We start from the raw sequence: 19,519 nt of genomic DNA on the forward strand, positions 1-19,519 counted from the left end.
GGTGCATGGTCCTTTTGGGTTGCCTTCACCAAAGCAACTTGATTGGAGAAATGAATAAAGAGAGAGAGGATAATATGATTTATTAATATGTTATAAGAATAATATATTAAAGGAGAAATCATATTTGTTTAATTAATATTGGTCAATAATTAATTAAGAATTAGTTTTGTGATCAAATGTAATTAATTAAACTAGAGGGGCTGATTTGTAATTATGTGATAGTTACAAAATAAGGTAATGATTATCTTATTTATATGGTGGACGAATTTAAGGTTGAAAAGCCTTAGAATTCGAGTATGATAAGGATTCAAGGATTATCTTATTGGTTGCTTAATGGATAATCAACTAGATAAGGATAATGACTGACACCCTATCTCTACACCTATATAAACACCCCTAGGGCCATGAATTCGTGTATTCCTTCCCAAGAGGTCCTAGATACGAATTCTAACCTCTCACCTCTCTCTTTATACCTTCTCCATTTGCTTATGGTGTTTGTAAGCCATTAGAGGAGTGACACTTGTGACTCTAAGCATTCCAAAGTCAATACAAGGAGATTTGGGATTGTTATTGCTACATAACAATCAAGGTAACACTATAAACTTATTCTCATGTTAATATGATTATATGTATGCTAGAATTAGGGTTTGTAGTCTTGGATTCAAAGCATGTACAATAGAGAAACCTAGATCCAAGCATTAGGGTTTGTATGAGCACATAGGATGTCTTATGACCAAAACCCATCAGTTAAGATGTTTATGAATACATGTCGAAGCTAGTGGGAGCATAAGTGTTATGTTTTATAATAATCATCATGATAGTGGGAGCATAAATGTTATGATTGTATGATTATTAAGGCACGTATTGCATAGTTGGCAATATTAATTATAGAAAACAAGAGTCATACTTTGCGAAGTTGTAAGAGTTGAAAGGTTGTTTTGCTATAATTAAGGGAGAGAATATTATGCTTCATTTCAAATCTAAAGGATTAGGTTGCGAAATGTTGATAAATTTAGTCAAAGGTACATAGTGTGTTCTTAAAATTTCGATTGTGATTACGGCATTCCTCTTCGCAATTCGAATTTTGAGAACATAGCAAATAAAACATTATGCGTCGTGTCCCATATGCTTCGGGTATAGGATCGATTGCAAATGCTTTAATGTTTGACCATTCTAAAATTTTACAAATGTCTAGTGCATTTAGAGGGAAAAGGGACTAGAATTGGTTTTGACTAAAATAATTAAACAACTATCAAAGGACAATCCAAAGTTCGACGAGGATTGGTCGCTTGTGAGTAGTTGGAAGTATAGTATTGGAAATTATGGAAGTGTTTCCATATTGGATGGACAATATCGACATCATTACGAATAGATAAGATTCTATTAAGAATGAGTTGTCATATGGAAAATATGGAAGTGTGTCCATGTTGGGAAGTAAATATTGAAAATCTATGTCTAGATTAGAAACTTTTATGCAAAAGGATGTTCAAAGGAATGTACTTTGAGTGAGAGACATCATATATAAGGAATTGTCTTGTAACAATCTTCGATAGAGGAATTTGTAATATCATTGGCAATAGTCTTTGAGACTTTGGTGCAGTGACATTACAAAAGGATCGTTGCATAAAGTGTTAGAATCTAGTATATTCTATAAGTAACAAGAATTTGATATTCTTACACTTAAGAAAATGGATTTGGAGTTGTAAAATGAGAATGATTGGAAATGTGTTCAATTTGTCTATTTCACAAAAGTAAGAACCATAGGTAAACATTGTGTGCATGCTAGGAGCATGGGACAAGTGTTGTAATTCAAATGCGAAGCTGATTACCCGAAACGACAAATAATGAGTAATCGATATGGTGATAAATAAAACGTGTTTTGTTTATACTCAAAGGTTTGAGGCCATATGGGATTAGTATTATTCTTGTGTTTCACCTTGCATGTTTTGACTTCCAGAATAATTGAGTTTATTAAGAATAATCGAATTATTCAAACGGGCCACAGTCGTTCATATGTTGGAAGTAGGTATGAATGAAGACTATCGTGAATTGGTGTGTGGATTGTCTAAAAGAGTATTAGACATAAGCAAATGTTTGCTGCAACGTTCATGAGTGCTTATGAATATGATTTGAGCATTGGATTAAACCCACGCTCACTTGGATCACTCCATGAATTGTATCACGAGTGATTGGTGAGACGATAACATCTTATATTCTTGAAACCGAGATGTGTGAGTTGTATCTTGCGAATCGGTTGCACATTGATAATATGTAAACGCACCAGTAACTTGGTGTTATAAAACATATTGTTGTGTGTAATTCGGTGAGTGAGTGCAAGCAAGCATTGTATCAAAGTTTATCCGTTCCTTTTATCCAAAGTAGGATAAAAGCGATATCTTTGGGCCCCTCGATGGTTTAGTTATGACATACGTAAATGCTCGGCCGGGCTAGGGCTAATTTGATTTGTTCAATTAGTCTGTCGTCATAAATCGGAAATCGAGATATAGTACAAAGAGAATGATTAGAAATCATATCTCATACGATATCTAGAATGGAGAAATATATGATCCCTTATCTAAGGACACGCGTATCTGATATGATCAGAGTTGACAGCGGCTTTGGAAAGCTACGATTGCAGATCGGGATCTGAAGTCATACGCATAATAGTTGTTAGACTTATCCAAGTGGGAGACTGTTGGATTAGTGTCTAAGTCCATAACTATTTTGGTATGTACTTGACCCGATGGTGCATGGTCCTTTTGGGTTGCCTTCACCAAAGCAACTTGATTGGAGAAATGAATAAAGAGAGAGAGGATAATATGATTTATTAATATAAGAATAATATATTAAAGGAGAAATCATATTTGTTTAATTAATATTGGTCAATAATTAATTAAGAATTAGTTTTGTGATCAAATGTAATTAATTAAACTAGAGGGGCTGATTTGTAATTATGTGATAGTTACAAAATAAGGTAAGGATTGTCTTATTTATATGGTGGATGAATTTAAGGTTGGAAAGCCTTAGAATTCGAGTATGATAAGGATTCAAGGATTATCTTATTGGTTGCTTAATGGATAATCAACTAGATAAGGATAATGACTGAAACCCTATCTCTACACCTATATAAACACCCCTAGGGTCATGAATTCGTGTATCCCTTCCTAAGAGGTCCTAGATACGAATTCTAACCTCTCACTTCTCTCTTTATACCTTCTCCATTTGCTTATGGTGTTTGTAAGCCATTAGAGGAGTGACACTTGTGACTCTAAGCATTCCAAAGTCAATACAAGGAGATTTGGGATTGTTATTGCTACATAACAATCAAGGTAACACTATAAACTTATTCTCATGTTAATATGATTATATGTATGCTAGAATTAGGGTTTGTAGTCTTGGATTCAAAGCATGTACAATAGAGAAACCTAGATCCAAGCATTAGGGTTTGTATGAGCACATAGGATGTCTTATGACCAAAACCCATCACTTTACTCATTAAAATTAGCTAATAAGGGAAGAAGATAAGTTGTGCACATAAGGTGCTCGATGAAATGCCTCAATTCAGAAAAATGGAACTTGAATGCTTGCAGTTGTAATCTTATACGAATATAATGTCAGATGTCTCATTTTTACAGTTAATCATCAATGAATACTCCATGAGGCTAGTCCGAGAGGAGCAAGGCAAGCAACCACAACAATTCAGGTGAGGGGAAAAAGCCAAGAGGCTGCTGCCTCTTTTGATTTAACCGGAAAATACAACCCCATCCTGGTGGTTATTCTTTGTAGGGAACGGAGAAGAAGAAAGGGAAAGAAGGAGCAAAAATCAGTTCATCAATTTCAACAACAAAAAGTGGGTTCAATGGAGGTTTCTTGGGTCTTGATTTATTCAAAATTCAACAACTAACGATGACTAGAAAGGTAATTTTTTGTAGTTGTTCTTGGTCTTTGATTTCACAAGCAAATTAAGCATTAAAATGGTACTTTTGGTGTGGTAATACTTGACAAAAAGGAATGAGAAAAGAGATGAATTGAGGGTTGAAACAAAACGGCAACAACTATTTTCTTATATTGATTTGTGAATATCAGTATATTTATGTGTGAATTTATGTTTGAATGACTATATTTATTTATGAATAACAGGATATTCATTTGTGAATATCAATGTATTTATGTGTGAATTTATGTTTGAATGACTATATTTATTTATGAATAACAGGATATTCATTTGTGAATATCAATGTATTTATGTGTGAATGACTATATAATTATACATAATTGTTTCTTTAACATTTTTGCAGATACAATGAATAAACATACATATAGTGGGATGTGGGAGATTTACCAAAGAAACATGTACACCAATACCTCTTTCGAAAGGAGCACGAATGTGTTTTATTCATTTATAATTGTAATTGTAGTATTAGTTTCCGTGTCAAAAAAAAAATATATTCTAACTTAATCATTTACTATTATAATTATATTCTTATATGAATAGAAATGTGTTTTATTTATTAATATATGAGTACCATTTTAGTTGATTTTATAATCTTTTTTTCGGGTTTTATTCATTTATGATTTTACAAGTGTATTCATAAATACAATTGAGTTAATTCATTTATAATTTACAATTTTATTCATTTTTAAATGAAATGTATAAATCATTATTTATGAAGATACTTTTTTTTAAAAAATAAATGAGGTAAACCGATAAATTATTCATTATTTTGATATTTGATTTCTAAAAATAAAAACATAAAAATGAAAAATGAAATGAAAAAAACGTTTTCTTAGATAGATATTAAATCATGATTTTATTAATTATTGGTTCATTAAAGAAAAGAATCTAAAAGTGAGATATTTTGGGTAATTGTCATCATAATCACTAAAATTTAGAATATCATAATTTAATTAAATGGTAAAATTCCATTTATGCCCTCATAAAATGATTGGTTTACAATTGTTTTCGCGTTCTCAACCTTTTAAGTGTTCTCATTTGATCCTCTCCCTATATATATATATATATATATATATATATATATATATATATATATATATATATATATATATATATATATATATATAATGGATTGTTTGTATTTAAAAATATAAAAAATTAAAAACCAAAAAAACATATTACATGAGGGGCCATAGCCCAAGTCAAATTTGTTTACATTGTGGTACGATTGTTTTAACTGTTTTACGTGCAATCATTGTAAAATAGGGTACGGTTAAAATCCCCTCCAACCGTCTTCGCCGCCTTATCAGCCAATAGGATTGGTGTTATCTCTTCTTCAAAAAAAAACTCATCGGTTATCTCTCCTTCTACTACGCCCCTCAATCTATCTACTCCGATTTCCAAAGAAACCTCTTCGGCAAAAGCAGATGACGTCTTCTTCCGATCAGAATCTACCACCTCCTCTATCGATTGCCGAGGTTCCACTGTTGTCGAAAGAAGACTGGCGGTTGGAAGTTTGGGGTTGGGCGGGATCGGAGATAGAAGGAAAGCAAATAGGACTGACAGCGGCGGTGGCTGTATGTCATTTTTTTCTATGCCGTCTGGTTTTAACTCAAAGAAACAGGAGAATGAGAACTCCGATGCCGAGAAAGTCAACGTTTCAATTGAGTGGGGGCGGCGATGGGTTGATCGGTTTGCCTGGTTTAGGATTAGATAGTAAACAGAAGAGGCTTGCTGAAAATTTACTGGTAATTATTTATTTATTAATTTTTTTTACATCAATTTTTTAAGTTATAAGAGCTTTCCTATTGGCCATGGGAGATCAGAGTAATAGATCTTGTGTGCAGAAGTTCCATCTGAACCTACCCAAAGCTCTTACAAGATACCTGTCGATACCCATTCAGGGGCTCGGCTTCCAGAAAGGTCTGTAATTTTCATTCGCTTTTTATTTTGTTGTTTTAAATTACCTTTTATACCATTTTTTAAGAAGAAATTTTATCAGAGAATCTAAACATACTTTCTTAATTATTTAAAAAACAGAGTAAAGTTAATGATTGAGGAGATGAAAGCGAAGAAACAGGTTTACGTGAAGATCTATTTTCTGCTGGCAGAAAGTTTGCAGAATTTTAGAATGTATGTAATAACTATTTCATTTGTAAATTGTAATCTTTCTATTTATTGGCTTCCTTGAATTCACGTTTGTTTCATTGAATTCACGTTTGTTTCATAGGTGTTGGAGCAGATACTTGGTGTGCTTATTAAGCTTGTGAAAGATTTGAAGTTACAACATCAACATAAATACGTGAGGAACCTCTTTCATGTTTTCTTAATAAGACATGATGATTTTTTTTTTATTCTTAATTTCTAATTTAGGCTAATTGCATAATAAACAAAATCTTGGTTTAAAAAAGCGCAATGCGCACTCATGCGATTAAGGTCCGGGAGGCTGATGCGCGAGGCTGATGCGCTGGCAACACGTAGGTGTGGCGCACAAGTAGTAACTACCAATATATGTTTACGGTATACTAAAAAGCAATAAAAATATAAAACGAAAACCAAATATAAAAGTCATGTAACCAAATGTAATGATAATTGGTTAAACATAATGCAAAAACCAAAATGCAAAATGCATGTTTACCATAGTCAATGCAAGATGAAACCAAAATCTAATGGTCATGAAAAATGAAAACAAATCTAATAGTTATGCAAACAGCAAAATGAAACCAAAAAATAAAGACCCTAAGTCATCCTTCATCAATCATCATCAAAGTCAAACCCAAGCTCCATATCCATATCTCCCTCCTCATCACCAGACATGCCAATATCTTCTTCTATCTCTTCATCAACCAACCCAAGTCCACTAGATCCAACTATTCCTTTTCCTCTATCATCTCATGATGCTTTGGTTGCATAAAAAGGCTCATTTACCCCTGAGGCTTTTTCCACAGCATCCCAAGTCAAATCTTCACCCTCAAACACTAAATTATCATCTTTATCCTCCTCTAATCTCCCTAACAACCACTCATTGCTCTCATCTATTTCATTCAGAAGGATAGGATCAACATTGTCCTTTCTGTTGGTTCTACGATTCAAGGAACGATTGAACTTCACATAAACCATATCATTTAGTCTACTCTGTGCCAATCTATTCTGTTTTTTTGTGTGAAGCTACAATGAAAGAGATAAAACACATTAGACATTTCATAGTGCATGTGTAATTAAAAAAAATAAACTAAATGTCACATAACATACATGTTGAAAGACTCCCCAGTTTCTTTCACAACTTGTTGCACTACATGTGAGGCTAAGCACACGTAAAGCAAAGTTTTGCAAGTTAGGGGTTGAAGATCCATATGATATCCACCACTCAGCTGTAGGAAACAATGTTTGAAAAAAATGTTAATCTAGCTTCATAATTATAAATCTATAATATTAATATAATATAATTAACATTTAATCTAACCTGGTGCTTTTGTCTTCCTTTGCCTGATTGCCATTTTATTACTAAATAAAGCTTCTGCATTTGATATGTAGCTAATTCGGTGGTTATCTTGTATTGGATACTAGAATCTGGAACCAATCTCTCAATGCAAGCATATAATCCAGTCATAACTTCTTCACAAGAAGCATTAATTTTGTTATCATAGGATTTAAGTAATGTCCAGCTGCATGCAAGGGTCGGTGAATATATTGTATTAAATAATGTTTTAAAAAATTTGGCAAAAAAATATAAGAATATATTATGATTTTTTTTTCATATTTATATAAACAACTTCAACGACTATTATTGTAATAAATTTTGATTTATAAATTTATCAAAAATATCATGTTTGTATCATCGAATGTTTTTTTTTTTAAGTTTTGTAATTTTTTTTCAAATTGTTTATCATTAATAAAGTTGCAAAAAATATAAATTAAAAAAAAACTTGAAAAAAATAAAGATGTATATGTTTTTTTAGGCTAGAAGATGTCAGAAGATGTTAAAAGACTCTGGTCCACATCTGCGCCAAGAAGAGGGCGCGCATACATTTTTAGGTCTGCAGTCTTTAAAAAAACAAACAGTCTGCGAAGGTTAATGTCTGCGCGTGGTCTGCACGGTGCAGACAGAAGAGGTCACGCAGATCTGCAGACAAAAAACATACACTACCTTATACACAAGAATCATCCCAGCACTGCATAAGATAAGGTAAGATTGTGTTTTCTTAAAAAAAAATTCTCTTTGTGATTTTAAAAGGGTATTTTTGTAATTTTATGGTAAATATCTTGTGGAAGCCACAGAAGAAGCTTCACTTGCATACAGCAAGGTTGTATGTTGTTTTTTTCCATCATTTTCATATGATCACTAGTGTAGGACAAACAGTGACTCATTCTTGAACTCTTGTATGTGCAAAAGACGATAATGCCCTCATGAATTGACACAATTATACGGATTTGTAGGTGACACGACTTCAAGAATATCAAGGTGTTGACCCCCATTTTGACACAATCGCAAGGCATATCAAGAAATAGTGAAGGTAAATTAACAATTCATTAATGAGAGTAGGACACGTCAATTTAATTAATAAAATGTTAAATTTGAGTTAAAACCTGTAATTTTTCAGAAGCTAAAGAATATGCAATGGATAATTCACCAAGTGGACATGGATCTCAACCGATTACCCTTGAAATAAATTGGGTGATTTGCTCAACCTCATCTTTTAGCTTCTTATCATTTTACAGAATTCTTCATAGCTGATTTTGCTATCCTGTCAGGGTCATAATAGCATCTCATACAACACTCTATTCAAACAGTATGATTCATTTATAATAACTTGCATAGTATAACTTACAACATTCGCATGAATTTCTGATATTATATCTTCAATGGTGGCCTCATCGCCCATTTTATTATCTTCCAACATTGATTTTAGATCATCTTTTGAAATACATCTGCCATAAATCCCCATCATGATCCAAAAGGACCAAAACTTAGAAACGATAAATATTTTCAATAAAAAATGTGGTTGTGATTAGGCACCAGGTGTCCTTAGGCTCGGTCCATTAAATATTACACCCTTCATTGTTTTTTGGTGTGTGTGTTTTGTTTTTATGTGGTATATGTGTGTTGTGTTTGAAAGGTCTCACTTGACTAAACATAACCACTTTCAGTCAACTTCACAAGCATCAATCTTTAGAGTTGATTGGACATGATTACATACATGATTACTTAAGAAAGTGTACAACACAAATGAATAAAACCATAAATAGCAATGCACTTTGGGTTTTTCTCAAAAAGTAAGAAAAAATGCATCAAACATATAAACAAATTAGGTAAATTACAAAATTGATTAAGTTTAATTTCGTAAATTGTTGAAAATCAGTGATTTTGTTTGTATACATTTAAAAAAACCGAATTTATTGCAAAAATCCTACTTAAAATATTTCGGTAGGAAAATTAGGTCGGGGGACTTATTTTTGTGTTATATAATAGGTCATAAAAGCTCCAATCAATCACTAAAAGAATTTTTGTGGAAAGAAATATGGCCTCTATATAACACCAAACACCTTTTAAATAGTATTATTTTAACTGTTTTTAGTTTTTTATTGTTATTCTTTATAATTTATAATATTAAATTATGTTTTAGTGTAATTTTTTAGTGTGGTTGGAGTTGAAAAGAGTTTTGGTGTTAGTTTTACACAAAAATAGTGTAAATGCTGGAAACCATGACAGGTATGTACTACCCTCAAGCCCTAAAAATAAAATCAATTATTTTAAATCCCCTTTTCCCTCTTTCTATTCAAAATATTCTCCAAAAACCCTAATTTTTCAACCGTCTATACCACCGCCCTCTTGTCCCATTAGTGAACCACCGCCAGCCTCCCTACACACGCGACAACCGGCGACCTCACCACAGTACGGAACCGCAACACTCACGCATATCTACAACTTGATTATTGTAAGAACACCTCTGTAATCTCTATGCTAGTTGTTGAGATTTTTTCATCTATCTGTCGTTGACATTCAATCAATGTAATCTTTGGTTCATCACTTGTGAATTAGGTGGGTCATCTCGAAACCCCTCACGTTGGAGCATTCACGTGGTACCACACTTGAAGTATTCACTATCCTAGGTGAGTTTTACTTTTCTTTCGAAAAAACCCTAGTTCTCAAGTTACTTTTATTGAATTTTGATCCATATGCATGCTTAAATGATTAGTTTTTCTTTTCTTGGATATCACTTGTACCCAGGAGCACCATTCACACACATAGATACACTAAGTGTGCCATTTGGTCATCAAGTGTAACCTTTACTTCTAGGTAAGCTTGGTTGTTCCTTATATAACCCTAATTAGTTGATGTTTTCATTGGTCTTTACATACGTGATCATTCTTATGTGGTTCTCTCTACATTGGATAGTTGTTGGGGTTCTCTCTTTACAATGGCTCTTAATGCCATAAGATATTGGGTGGATTTAAAAAATGCGTTAAAGTCCTCTGGAAAACTACATGGAGATGTAGATCCGTCAAGTAAGGGGTTCAAGGCTCTTCAAGTCATACTTTGAAGGGGAATTTTTAGAAAACCTAAAAGTATTTTTGTATTTTGATCTTGTAGGTGTTACAAAAAATGACACGTTTGACCGTATCAGGGAAGATTCAACGAGTATCCAGCAACGTCTCTTCAACCTTTCAGCTGAGGTAAACTGTTCTTCAATAACTATAACTATAAGCTTAAAAAAGGTTAGAATTAGGAAATGTTTAAGTTATGTACAATGTCCGATTATAATAAGTTAAGTTATGAAGTTAAAAGGATTCAAAAACAGTTGGTGTCAATTCCATCAAAACTTGCAATATAAAATCAATCAAGTTAGGTAATACTGCCTCAGACCTTCTACTGGATTAATTGCTTGAATCAACATGATTCATTTAGGATTAATTGCAAAAACAGAAAGTACATTGCTATTTCATGTAATCAAGTTTACTTTTTTGCAATTAACCCAAAAACATCAAAGAAAGTACGTTGCCCTCTGTTTATGTTTTTCCAATCTTGATCATTTTAAAATATTTAACAATAATTAAATTTTGTAAAATTGACAACACATGACCACATGGTTCAATAATAGATAGTACCACAAGGACCAAAAGTGCAAGTAATTTTCTTTTTACACCAAAAGAAAATGGTACTATTCTTTTCACAAATTTAAAGACTGGTATGTTGACTTTTGATGGCCCCGGGAGCAAAAAAAACTTTAAAATAGTATTATATAAAAGAAAAAAAGAAAAAAAAATAATAAAATAAAAAAGACCAAACCGAGAGAGCTCTCTATAGCTTAGGGACTAAAAATGAAATTTACTGAAAATTAAAAAACGAATGTGTTTGAACTAAAACCTGCACAATGTGATGATCAATCCTTTTCAAGTGATATGTATTTTCTTGGTTGGAGTTAATTCACATGTACTTGCCTTGATTTGGTTAACTCAACTGGTTTGTTGTGATCAGGTTCTAACTCACTTGGTTTGAAACCATACTCGTCCATTGTACTCACATAGTCAAGTAACATATGAATCAAAAAAATAGTGGAAAAGATGTTTATGGAAAGCCAGGTGGTAATTTCAAGATTTGGAATAATGTAATATATATATATATATATATATATATATATATATATATATATATATCCCATGTGCATAAAGGGACAAACTTATACTATGATCATAGAACAAATAAACATAGCTCACTAAAAAGGGAATCAAACAAAAAGGTATATTTCATCAACAAAAGTAGCTATCTACACAATTCTGGAATATGATTAATTGCCAATATTAACTTTAATAATAGATAAAGGAAATTTATTTATATATGCATTTTATATTTTGAGTGTAAATAATAAAGTAAATGCTAAAAGTGGGTAGAACTAAGAACTAAAAGAAGTGCAATCTTATTGCTTCCGTTTTTTGCCTTAAAGATGAGTTTATGTTTCAAAAAAAATTTATTTCTTTACCGTAAGTTCCTATCACACTTGCACAAATATTAACAAAATCACACATTATGATAGTCAAATAAGAATTCTAAAGCAAAAAAATTGTGTATACATACACTCCATCCTTTGTTTGTCTCCTACACTCCTTGGAAATTGATAAACCCCCACATTTCGGTTATCTTTTTGGCCAGGGGTAGAATGGTCTTTTATGGTATTATGGTTGCTATTGGCTGTTTTGTTAGTGGGAAGAGCACCTGAGTATGTTGGCTGTGATTCCCTTTTGTCTTGTCTCTTGTAATAGTATATATAGTCCTTTGTTTTAGAGTCAGTAGCTGAGAATTGATTTGTAAAGAACTTTGTTCTTTTGGAGAGCCCCTTTCCTCTCGAATGACTGGGAATTATCTTAATATTATCAAGTAATTTTGTTAGTATGTCGGGAGTATACGATAGATTCAACAGGGGTCTATCAGAAATGTATATGATTGTGTCAGATTATCATTAGTACTTATTAAGTGCCAATTTAATGTTCCATTCTCTCCACCCTTGAAAATATATGGTTGTTCACAAAACAATAAATATCAATATTTTAACTTCATAAAATAATTAAATGATGCAGATATGGGCACTACTTGTTCATGTCCTAAAATTGTAAAAGGCCAAGAAGTGCAATAATTTTGTTAAGTGCAAGTAGTTTGCTAAAGGAACTTGATCACTCCCTATGCCTCTGTCCCTTTACATCCCACCACCAATGAAGGTTGATTCTTTCAAACCAAATTCCTTGACTTTTTACAAAAAAACTTTCCTCAATTATTTTTCCTTCTTTTTCCCTAATCGTGTTCTCATTTTCTTAAATATAAGCCCTGGCTTGACTTAACAGAGAGATTTACCTGTTTATCCGGTGTCGCAAAGATAATTCCATTTTTGAGGTGTATAGGAATGGATCAATGGAATCATCATTAACATTGAAAACACCATAATTGATAAATCAGATTCTAAGATCTAATTTCCATATTATTATTTAATATCAATTTGAAGAGGAATTTTATATAATAAAAAGATAGAGTAAAAGTTCACCTTTCATTTTGTACCCCGTCTTGTCTTGTCTTTCTAACAATGGGGATTGCACCATATATCTAAAGGCTTCATCTAGAACAAAATAAAATAATAGCTAAATAATTGTTAGTTTTCAATTTCCATCTATAAACATAAGAAATAAAATATCATAATGAACAAATAATATCCGCTTCCCATGGAAGTTGAAGGATTTTCCATTTTTATGTGGCTCATTTCTCTCATTTCCGTTAATACAATCATTAGTTATCATATGGGGTCGATCAATTTGGTTTATAGAGGTATTTTCTGTCATGAATAAATGCTAATATGAATTTCTTTTTAGTGTCTAGGACCTCCACTACCTGATCAATGTCCATAAATCCCTAACCTGCCTAAGAAGAATATGCAAGACAATCTAAAGAGCCATAAATTGAAAAGATTTACCTCATTGTATGGTGAACATAATCACCATTACAGAAAATAGCTCAAAACCCACTGTAACACCAAAAGTAAAAGGTGTAAGCATTATTGTTGACTCTAAAGTACAGGGAATGCACTAACATTAACGTTATAAATGGTGCTGTTTTGTTGTTTTTTTACAAATAAAAGCTATTAAAATGCAGTTTTTTATTAATATTGTTATTTTTATTTAAACATGTAGGTTTTTTTTTTTTTTTTTTTTTTTTTTTTTTTTTTTTTTTTTTTTTTTTTATGAAAAGTAAAGTTCTTTTGTTAAAAATTGCATTTTTTTTTTAACAAAAAGTGGATAGTTTTAACTTTTAAATGACGTTTGTTTGTAGGAAGAGATATTGAGACCAGCTCTAGAAAGGGATCTAGCAAGGAACAAAAAACTGGAGAGTTTTAAATTGATTGAATTAAGGTTAGTTTTAAGTTTATTTTTAATCTACTCTAAAAAAGGATGTTTTTTTTCGTCACATGTCACATTCTCATTCAATTTGCCAAATGTTATTTTGTGGTTATTTTAAATTAATTTTTTTTTCCACATGTCATTTTATGAGCTTTTCTATTTTATTAAATTTCACATAATATTTTAATGTAATAATTGCAATAATTATAGTAATAAATTGATATCAATTTTATTAATAAACTTACCTTTAAATTTTAAAATTCTCAAATTAAAGCTCTGTAGTTTTTTATGTTTATTTATTTAAATTATTTGTTTAAATTTAAAAAATAAAAAACATTTCAGTTATAATAATTCATTTTTTTTCTTATTTTCTTATAAATTCAAAGTTCTCAAATATTGACTTTTTATATTTAATTTTTTTCTTTTAAATTAACCAATGTAATGCATGGGTCTCCCAATTAGTTATACAAAAAAATAAAGTTATTAACAACTATGATGTTTATATTTCAGGCATAGAGATCGTCAGAACCCAATCAAAATCAATTTGAGTGACCAGTCAACACATAATGCAATTTGTCTTATAGATATTCATCTATGGATTGCATTTAACATGAGAAGTAATACATTAGTTTATTATTAGATACCTTGTTATATCTTTACTAATATGTAAGTTTTTATTTTTATAAACAGCCTTGCGTAGAATAACTATAATTTCGGGGACTACAAACCATAAAGGGGTACAATTTTGTTTTGTTTATTTTACAGTATTATTATATATTAATTAACTATCTATGTTTTTTTTTGCAGATCGGTGATTACTTATTTGCAAAAGATGTCAAAATCGAAGAAAAACCGGGCGTTTTTGAAATCACATTTTTCTTGAAATATAAAGACTACAACTTTGATAATGAGATGGACTGGGTTGATGATCAGACAAATAGTTGGGAATCGGTTTTAGAGGTATTACTGCGATGTGGCCAACTTTACGTGGGTGTCAACCCACTAGGTTAGGATCCTTGACATTGTTTTTGTTGTTTATTGTAAAATAGAAAGTAGGGATGTAAAATCCAATAAGCTCTTATTTGGGTTGGGGTATTTAGAACCAAATAAGGTGTTATTTGGATAACGTGGACCGAATAAACATAATATAGATACCCACAAACCAAATCGAATTGCTTATTCGGGCCTAATTCGGTTCGGTTTAGGATTTCGGGTCAAATTCTCATCCCTAATAGAAAGAATCAATAAAACTATTATTTTTATTGTAGATATCAGAAGAAATTTAGAAATGAGAGATCTTATTCAAGATTTAGAACAAATTGAACGTCGTGCCAATTCTTTGGTCGAAGAGGTAATAATTTTGATCCTAGCGATATTCAGTTTTTTCTGTCTCCTTTTTATGTACACCTTTTTTCTATCTTCTCTTAATGCAGGCCTCTAAATATTACAACGAAGGAAGTTTATTTCTTGGAAATCAAAAGATGGATGAAGCAGAGAACTTAAGAAAGGAGATCGAGGTCGAAGATGAGAAAAATTACTTCAAGCTACTACTATACAGGTTTTTATAAATTATGTTTCTGGTTTTTTATTTTTATTTTTATTTTTTATTTTTTAAATCTATGTTTCTAATTTAATGACCTCTTTAATGAATCCTTCAATTCAGGAATATGGAAATTACCAACAAAATCACGATTGATCTTCATGGACAATTTAGATATGAGGCAATGTGGTTTTTGAAGCTTCACTTGTGGCTGTTCAACAATTTACGTAGTATGATCATTAATATTAGTTTATTTAATATCTTTTCATGTCTTTTTGTTTAATTTTTTATTCTTTACAACAGCTGGAAAGGAAATTGTTGTGATAACGGGACATGCTGAAGATCGAGAAACGAAACCGGTTTTGAAACCAATGGTACAAGTATTTTTTATTCAATTTTATTTTTCAATACTTAGAATAAAAGATTTGCTTTTGTTTTGTAGGTCATTGGTTTACTAAAACGATATGGAATTGAGCCTAAAGAATTAAATAAAGGCACCTTTGTTATCACACTTCCTTCTGAAGCGAGAGATTTCAATTTTGCATTGGACATTTCCGACTGTACAGATGTGATTGAATTTTGATAACAAATATGCTACTGAATTTCTTTTCTCTGTTTTTCCTAGATTGATAGTAATTCACCAAAACCCTAAATCAATCGTCGTCACTGAAAAAAGACCATTTCTTGAATTGATGCTCACTCCTCCTTCTTCCAAACTACCATCACACCAGCAACATCTCTTCTATCCGTTACCACAACCCTCTTGAGGCCTCTGTTACTACCACCCTCCCGACGTTGCCGTTACCACCACCGGTGGCCGCAACCCCCTCTGCCGCCCTGCTTCTACCTTAAGCCGAGACAAAAAACACTACCCTTATATCTCTGCCACCATCAACGCCACCGATAGACATCATTCACTTGAATTTCAACTCTTTCTCTCACCACCCTTACGATCCCGCGTTCACTCCACCACCACCGACACTCAATCCTGCCATCATCACGCATGTCGAACCTTGGTAACTTCCATTGCCTCTGTTGGTTGGTTCATATCCAGACCGCGATTTCAAGTAAGCATCATTTATATCTCTTATTTTCGACATTTTGCTAAAAAGTTTAGATTTGTTATGTAGTGTAATGATTTTCACCATGGATTGTGTTGAATTTTTGTTTTGCTTTGTATAAGTTGCCACGATTCTAGAAGCAGTACCGATTTCAGGCCCTGATTTTCACTCTCGATTCCGATTCGAAGGTAAGAAACATTCATATAATTCTTTTAGACCTTTTGTTCGAGTTTCGTTGGTGATCATTTTAACTTTGTATTGATTTTTTTTTTTATAGGATCAATAAACTCTTGCTCCAAAGTGAACCCCTTTGTAGAGGAGCAATCTGATGACAAGGTAACACCTGAATGCTTCGTTCCCTCTCTTCTGCACTCCTTCTTTTCAGTTTATTTTTTTGATTTTCAAGCCTTCATATCTCTTTTCACATAAATCAAATTCAAAATTCAAATCCTCTCTGTTTAATAGTCATTATTGAAATTGCTATTAGGTTTCTCTCCATCACCAAGCTTGACACAACAAATCTGAACTTTTTTATACTCATTGATGTTTCTAAGTAACTACTTGACAACCACTCACCATCACCCTTTGTAAATGCTTTGGTATGTCTTTTTTTAGGGTTTAAAAGATGTTTTCATCTTAATCTTTTGTGTGAGGAAAGTGTTGTAGTCGTGTATTTTGTCTAATCTTTTTTTTTTTTTTTTTTTTTGTTATTTATAGAACCTTCAGTTATTTTCCTATGCTTTAAAATTTACTGTCTTTGCTCGCTTAAGCAATGGGTGATTGTGAAAGAAGTGGACCTGAGTATCTAACTCGGGTTTGTTAGTGGTTTAGGGTTCATAAAAATATAATATTGAATTCAGCCTCTGCCCTAATATCTCTTTTTAATTTAATATGAATAAAGATAGGTTTTCTTCTGCAACTATTGTACATTCCTTTTCACTTCATATTAGAAAGTTTCTTTTCGTCTTTTCTACAAGGTCATTTTCATTATATTCGCAAGTTTCAATTTCTGAGTTTTTAAACTTGTTATCCTACATGGACTGCTGATTATGTTTGTTGTTGTTGGTTAGGATGAATTGTTTATGTTCTTATAGATTGTAGATGAGGGAGGGGGTGAAAGGGAATGGCTGCAAGGTGGGCGGGTGAGTTGTGGAGTAGAGTAGAGCCTACATGTTAATAATAATATAATTATTTTAATACTAATAAAAGTTAATAAGAATGTAGGACGTAATGGTAAAATGACTCAGGTACATTTTTGTTTTAACCATAGAAATAAAATAATGCTTTAAATTTGTTTTTATAAAAAACAAAGAAATAAATAAAAAGTAGGACACTGAAACCAAATATAAGTTATGTTTTGTGACCATTACATTGGTCTTTATTCTTATTATCATTTTCTTATGTTGTTTGTAGTTGTAATCTGATATAACTAACATTGTTGTTTGCTCTGTTACAACTTCCTGATTGAATGAGTGGGAGTCCATTTGGTAAACCTGTGACCACAAAGTCTAAATGTCTAATGTTGGAACAAACATGAATCAAGACTTATTGTTGTTTATAATTCTTATTGGGCAGTTTAAATTAGTAAATCATACATCATTATGATTTTTTTAGATCCCGCTTTTGGACTCATGGTTTCACATGTCATGCTTTTTATAGGTAGGTTAGACAACATCATCAAAAGTGGCTCTGGTACGAGGGAAAACTATCTTTTGATCTCCCGTTCTCTTTTTGAAGATGGTTACAATTTGTCAAGGTAGTAGACAAATTTGTTAGATATAAAAATTTGGTGCCCGAAATAACTACCCAAAGGAGTTGCTACTGCTCACCGTGGGGTACAACATTCACACAACCAAATGTTGTCACTGTCTCCAAAGAAGGGTTAGTATTTGACGATAATGCAATCCATGATAGCTTAAGTCTGTCGCTAAACATACATGATGCAGAGTCCGAGCTTCCTATTAGACATGAGAAGATGCATAGTGTGGCTGCACTTTTGTTGTGGACAGATGTTAAAAATGAAACAAGGGCTAGCTTTGAAGAGTAAAAACAATAGTCTATCTTTTTCATGTATTCTTAAAAAGGCATGAGAATGCTTATTAAAAATACAATTTTAGTTTTCGTCCACTTTACAAAAAAGCAATAACGTAACTTGTAGTTTTATCTATTAATTGTGATTTCTGCATTTTGAACTTCTACATTATATAATAATTTGATGATAATAATTTAATAGCAATGCGCTTTCATTTCAATATGAATCATATCATTCAGACTTTCACTTTAGCTAAATGCAAGAAAATAACTTTGTTTCAACTTATATCAAAAACTAAACTGTGTTCGCATCTGTAATGAAAATTTTGTGGTTTGCATTTGATTAATTAGGTTAAAATGCGAAGGTGATTAATGCGAAGGGATGCGAAGGGTGTAAGAATGAAGATGCGAAGTATTTCACAGTAGAATGCGAATTGGGGAAGAAAACAGAAATTTTCAAATATTGTCCCTGGAGTTTCGCATTTTCGGAAATAAATACTCAACTTCGCAAATGGGGGTCATAAAATGATGAAATTGCAGAATTTTTAAAGAGATACACACACACATAGACAACCACACATATATTTAGAAAATTAAACTAAAAGATGATAAATTACAGATTATAGCATTGTCCTTGATTGAGTCAATTTCCTTTATAGGAGTAATATGTTCCATTGTACCTTGCAAGTTAAAAAAAAAAAAAAAAAAAAAATTACATTAAATTAGACAATTATAATCAGCACACAGAAAAAAACAATCAAACAGTGAAGAAGAAAGTACATTGGTAGGCTGTTACGATTAAATTAGACAATTATAATATGCGTTTTTCCAGGTGAGTATTCATATAAAATATTTATTTCCTTAATTAAAACAACAAAAGATATATTTTTATTTATTTTTCCAATTTGCATAACTTTTTTTATTGATTTAATAAAGTTGCATACCAAATTGTTAGGCTGTTACGATTTCACCACCTAAAATATGTATATTTGTATTATAATATATTATCTTGTTAGTATTTCATGAATGCAATCAATAACACTTGTGTGCTTT

General features: G+C 31.7%; 1 protein-coding gene and 2 long non-coding RNA genes across 4 annotated transcripts; all 3 read left to right on the forward strand.

Moving 5' to 3' along the window:
• Positions 1–5,687: 5,687 nt before the first annotated feature.
• Positions 5,688–11,180, forward strand: LOC145014023 (uncharacterized). 2 transcript variants are annotated; one of them, XR_013665375.1, is made up of 10 exons: positions 5,688–5,878; positions 5,996–6,088; positions 6,186–6,257; positions 7,915–8,141; positions 8,393–8,469; positions 8,557–9,891; positions 9,996–10,066; positions 10,185–10,253; positions 10,353–10,462; positions 10,548–11,180. It is a non-coding gene; the product is annotated as an uncharacterized LOC145014023 (long non-coding RNA). The 2 variants fall into 2 exon arrangements; XR_013665376.1 differs by having other exon boundaries at positions 6,198–6,257.
• Positions 11,181–15,105: 3,925 nt separating this feature from the next.
• LOC145015946 (SMR domain-containing protein At5g58720-like) lies at positions 15,106–16,226 on the forward strand. Its single transcript, XM_078974413.1, has 5 exons — positions 15,106–15,185; positions 15,268–15,392; positions 15,498–15,604; positions 15,678–15,748; positions 15,817–16,226. The coding sequence occupies exons 1-5, from the start codon at positions 15,123–15,125 to the stop codon at positions 15,955–15,957; spliced, it is 507 nt and encodes a 168-aa protein (XP_078830539.1). The 5' UTR covers positions 15,106–15,122; the 3' UTR covers positions 15,958–16,226.
• Positions 16,227–16,246: 20 nt separating this feature from the next.
• On the forward strand, positions 16,247–18,689 carry LOC145015947 (uncharacterized). Its single transcript, XR_013666096.1, has 4 exons — positions 16,247–16,441; positions 16,558–16,623; positions 16,713–16,771; positions 18,095–18,689. It is a non-coding gene; the product is annotated as an uncharacterized LOC145015947 (long non-coding RNA).
• The last annotated feature ends 830 nt before the right edge of the window (positions 18,690–19,519 follow it).

Source organism: Lactuca saligna, chromosome 9, assembly GCF_052625555.1.
Source record: "Lactuca saligna cultivar CGN05327 chromosome 9, ASM5262555v1, whole genome shotgun sequence".
Classification (NCBI taxonomy): Eukaryota; Viridiplantae; Streptophyta; class Magnoliopsida; order Asterales; family Asteraceae; genus Lactuca; species Lactuca saligna.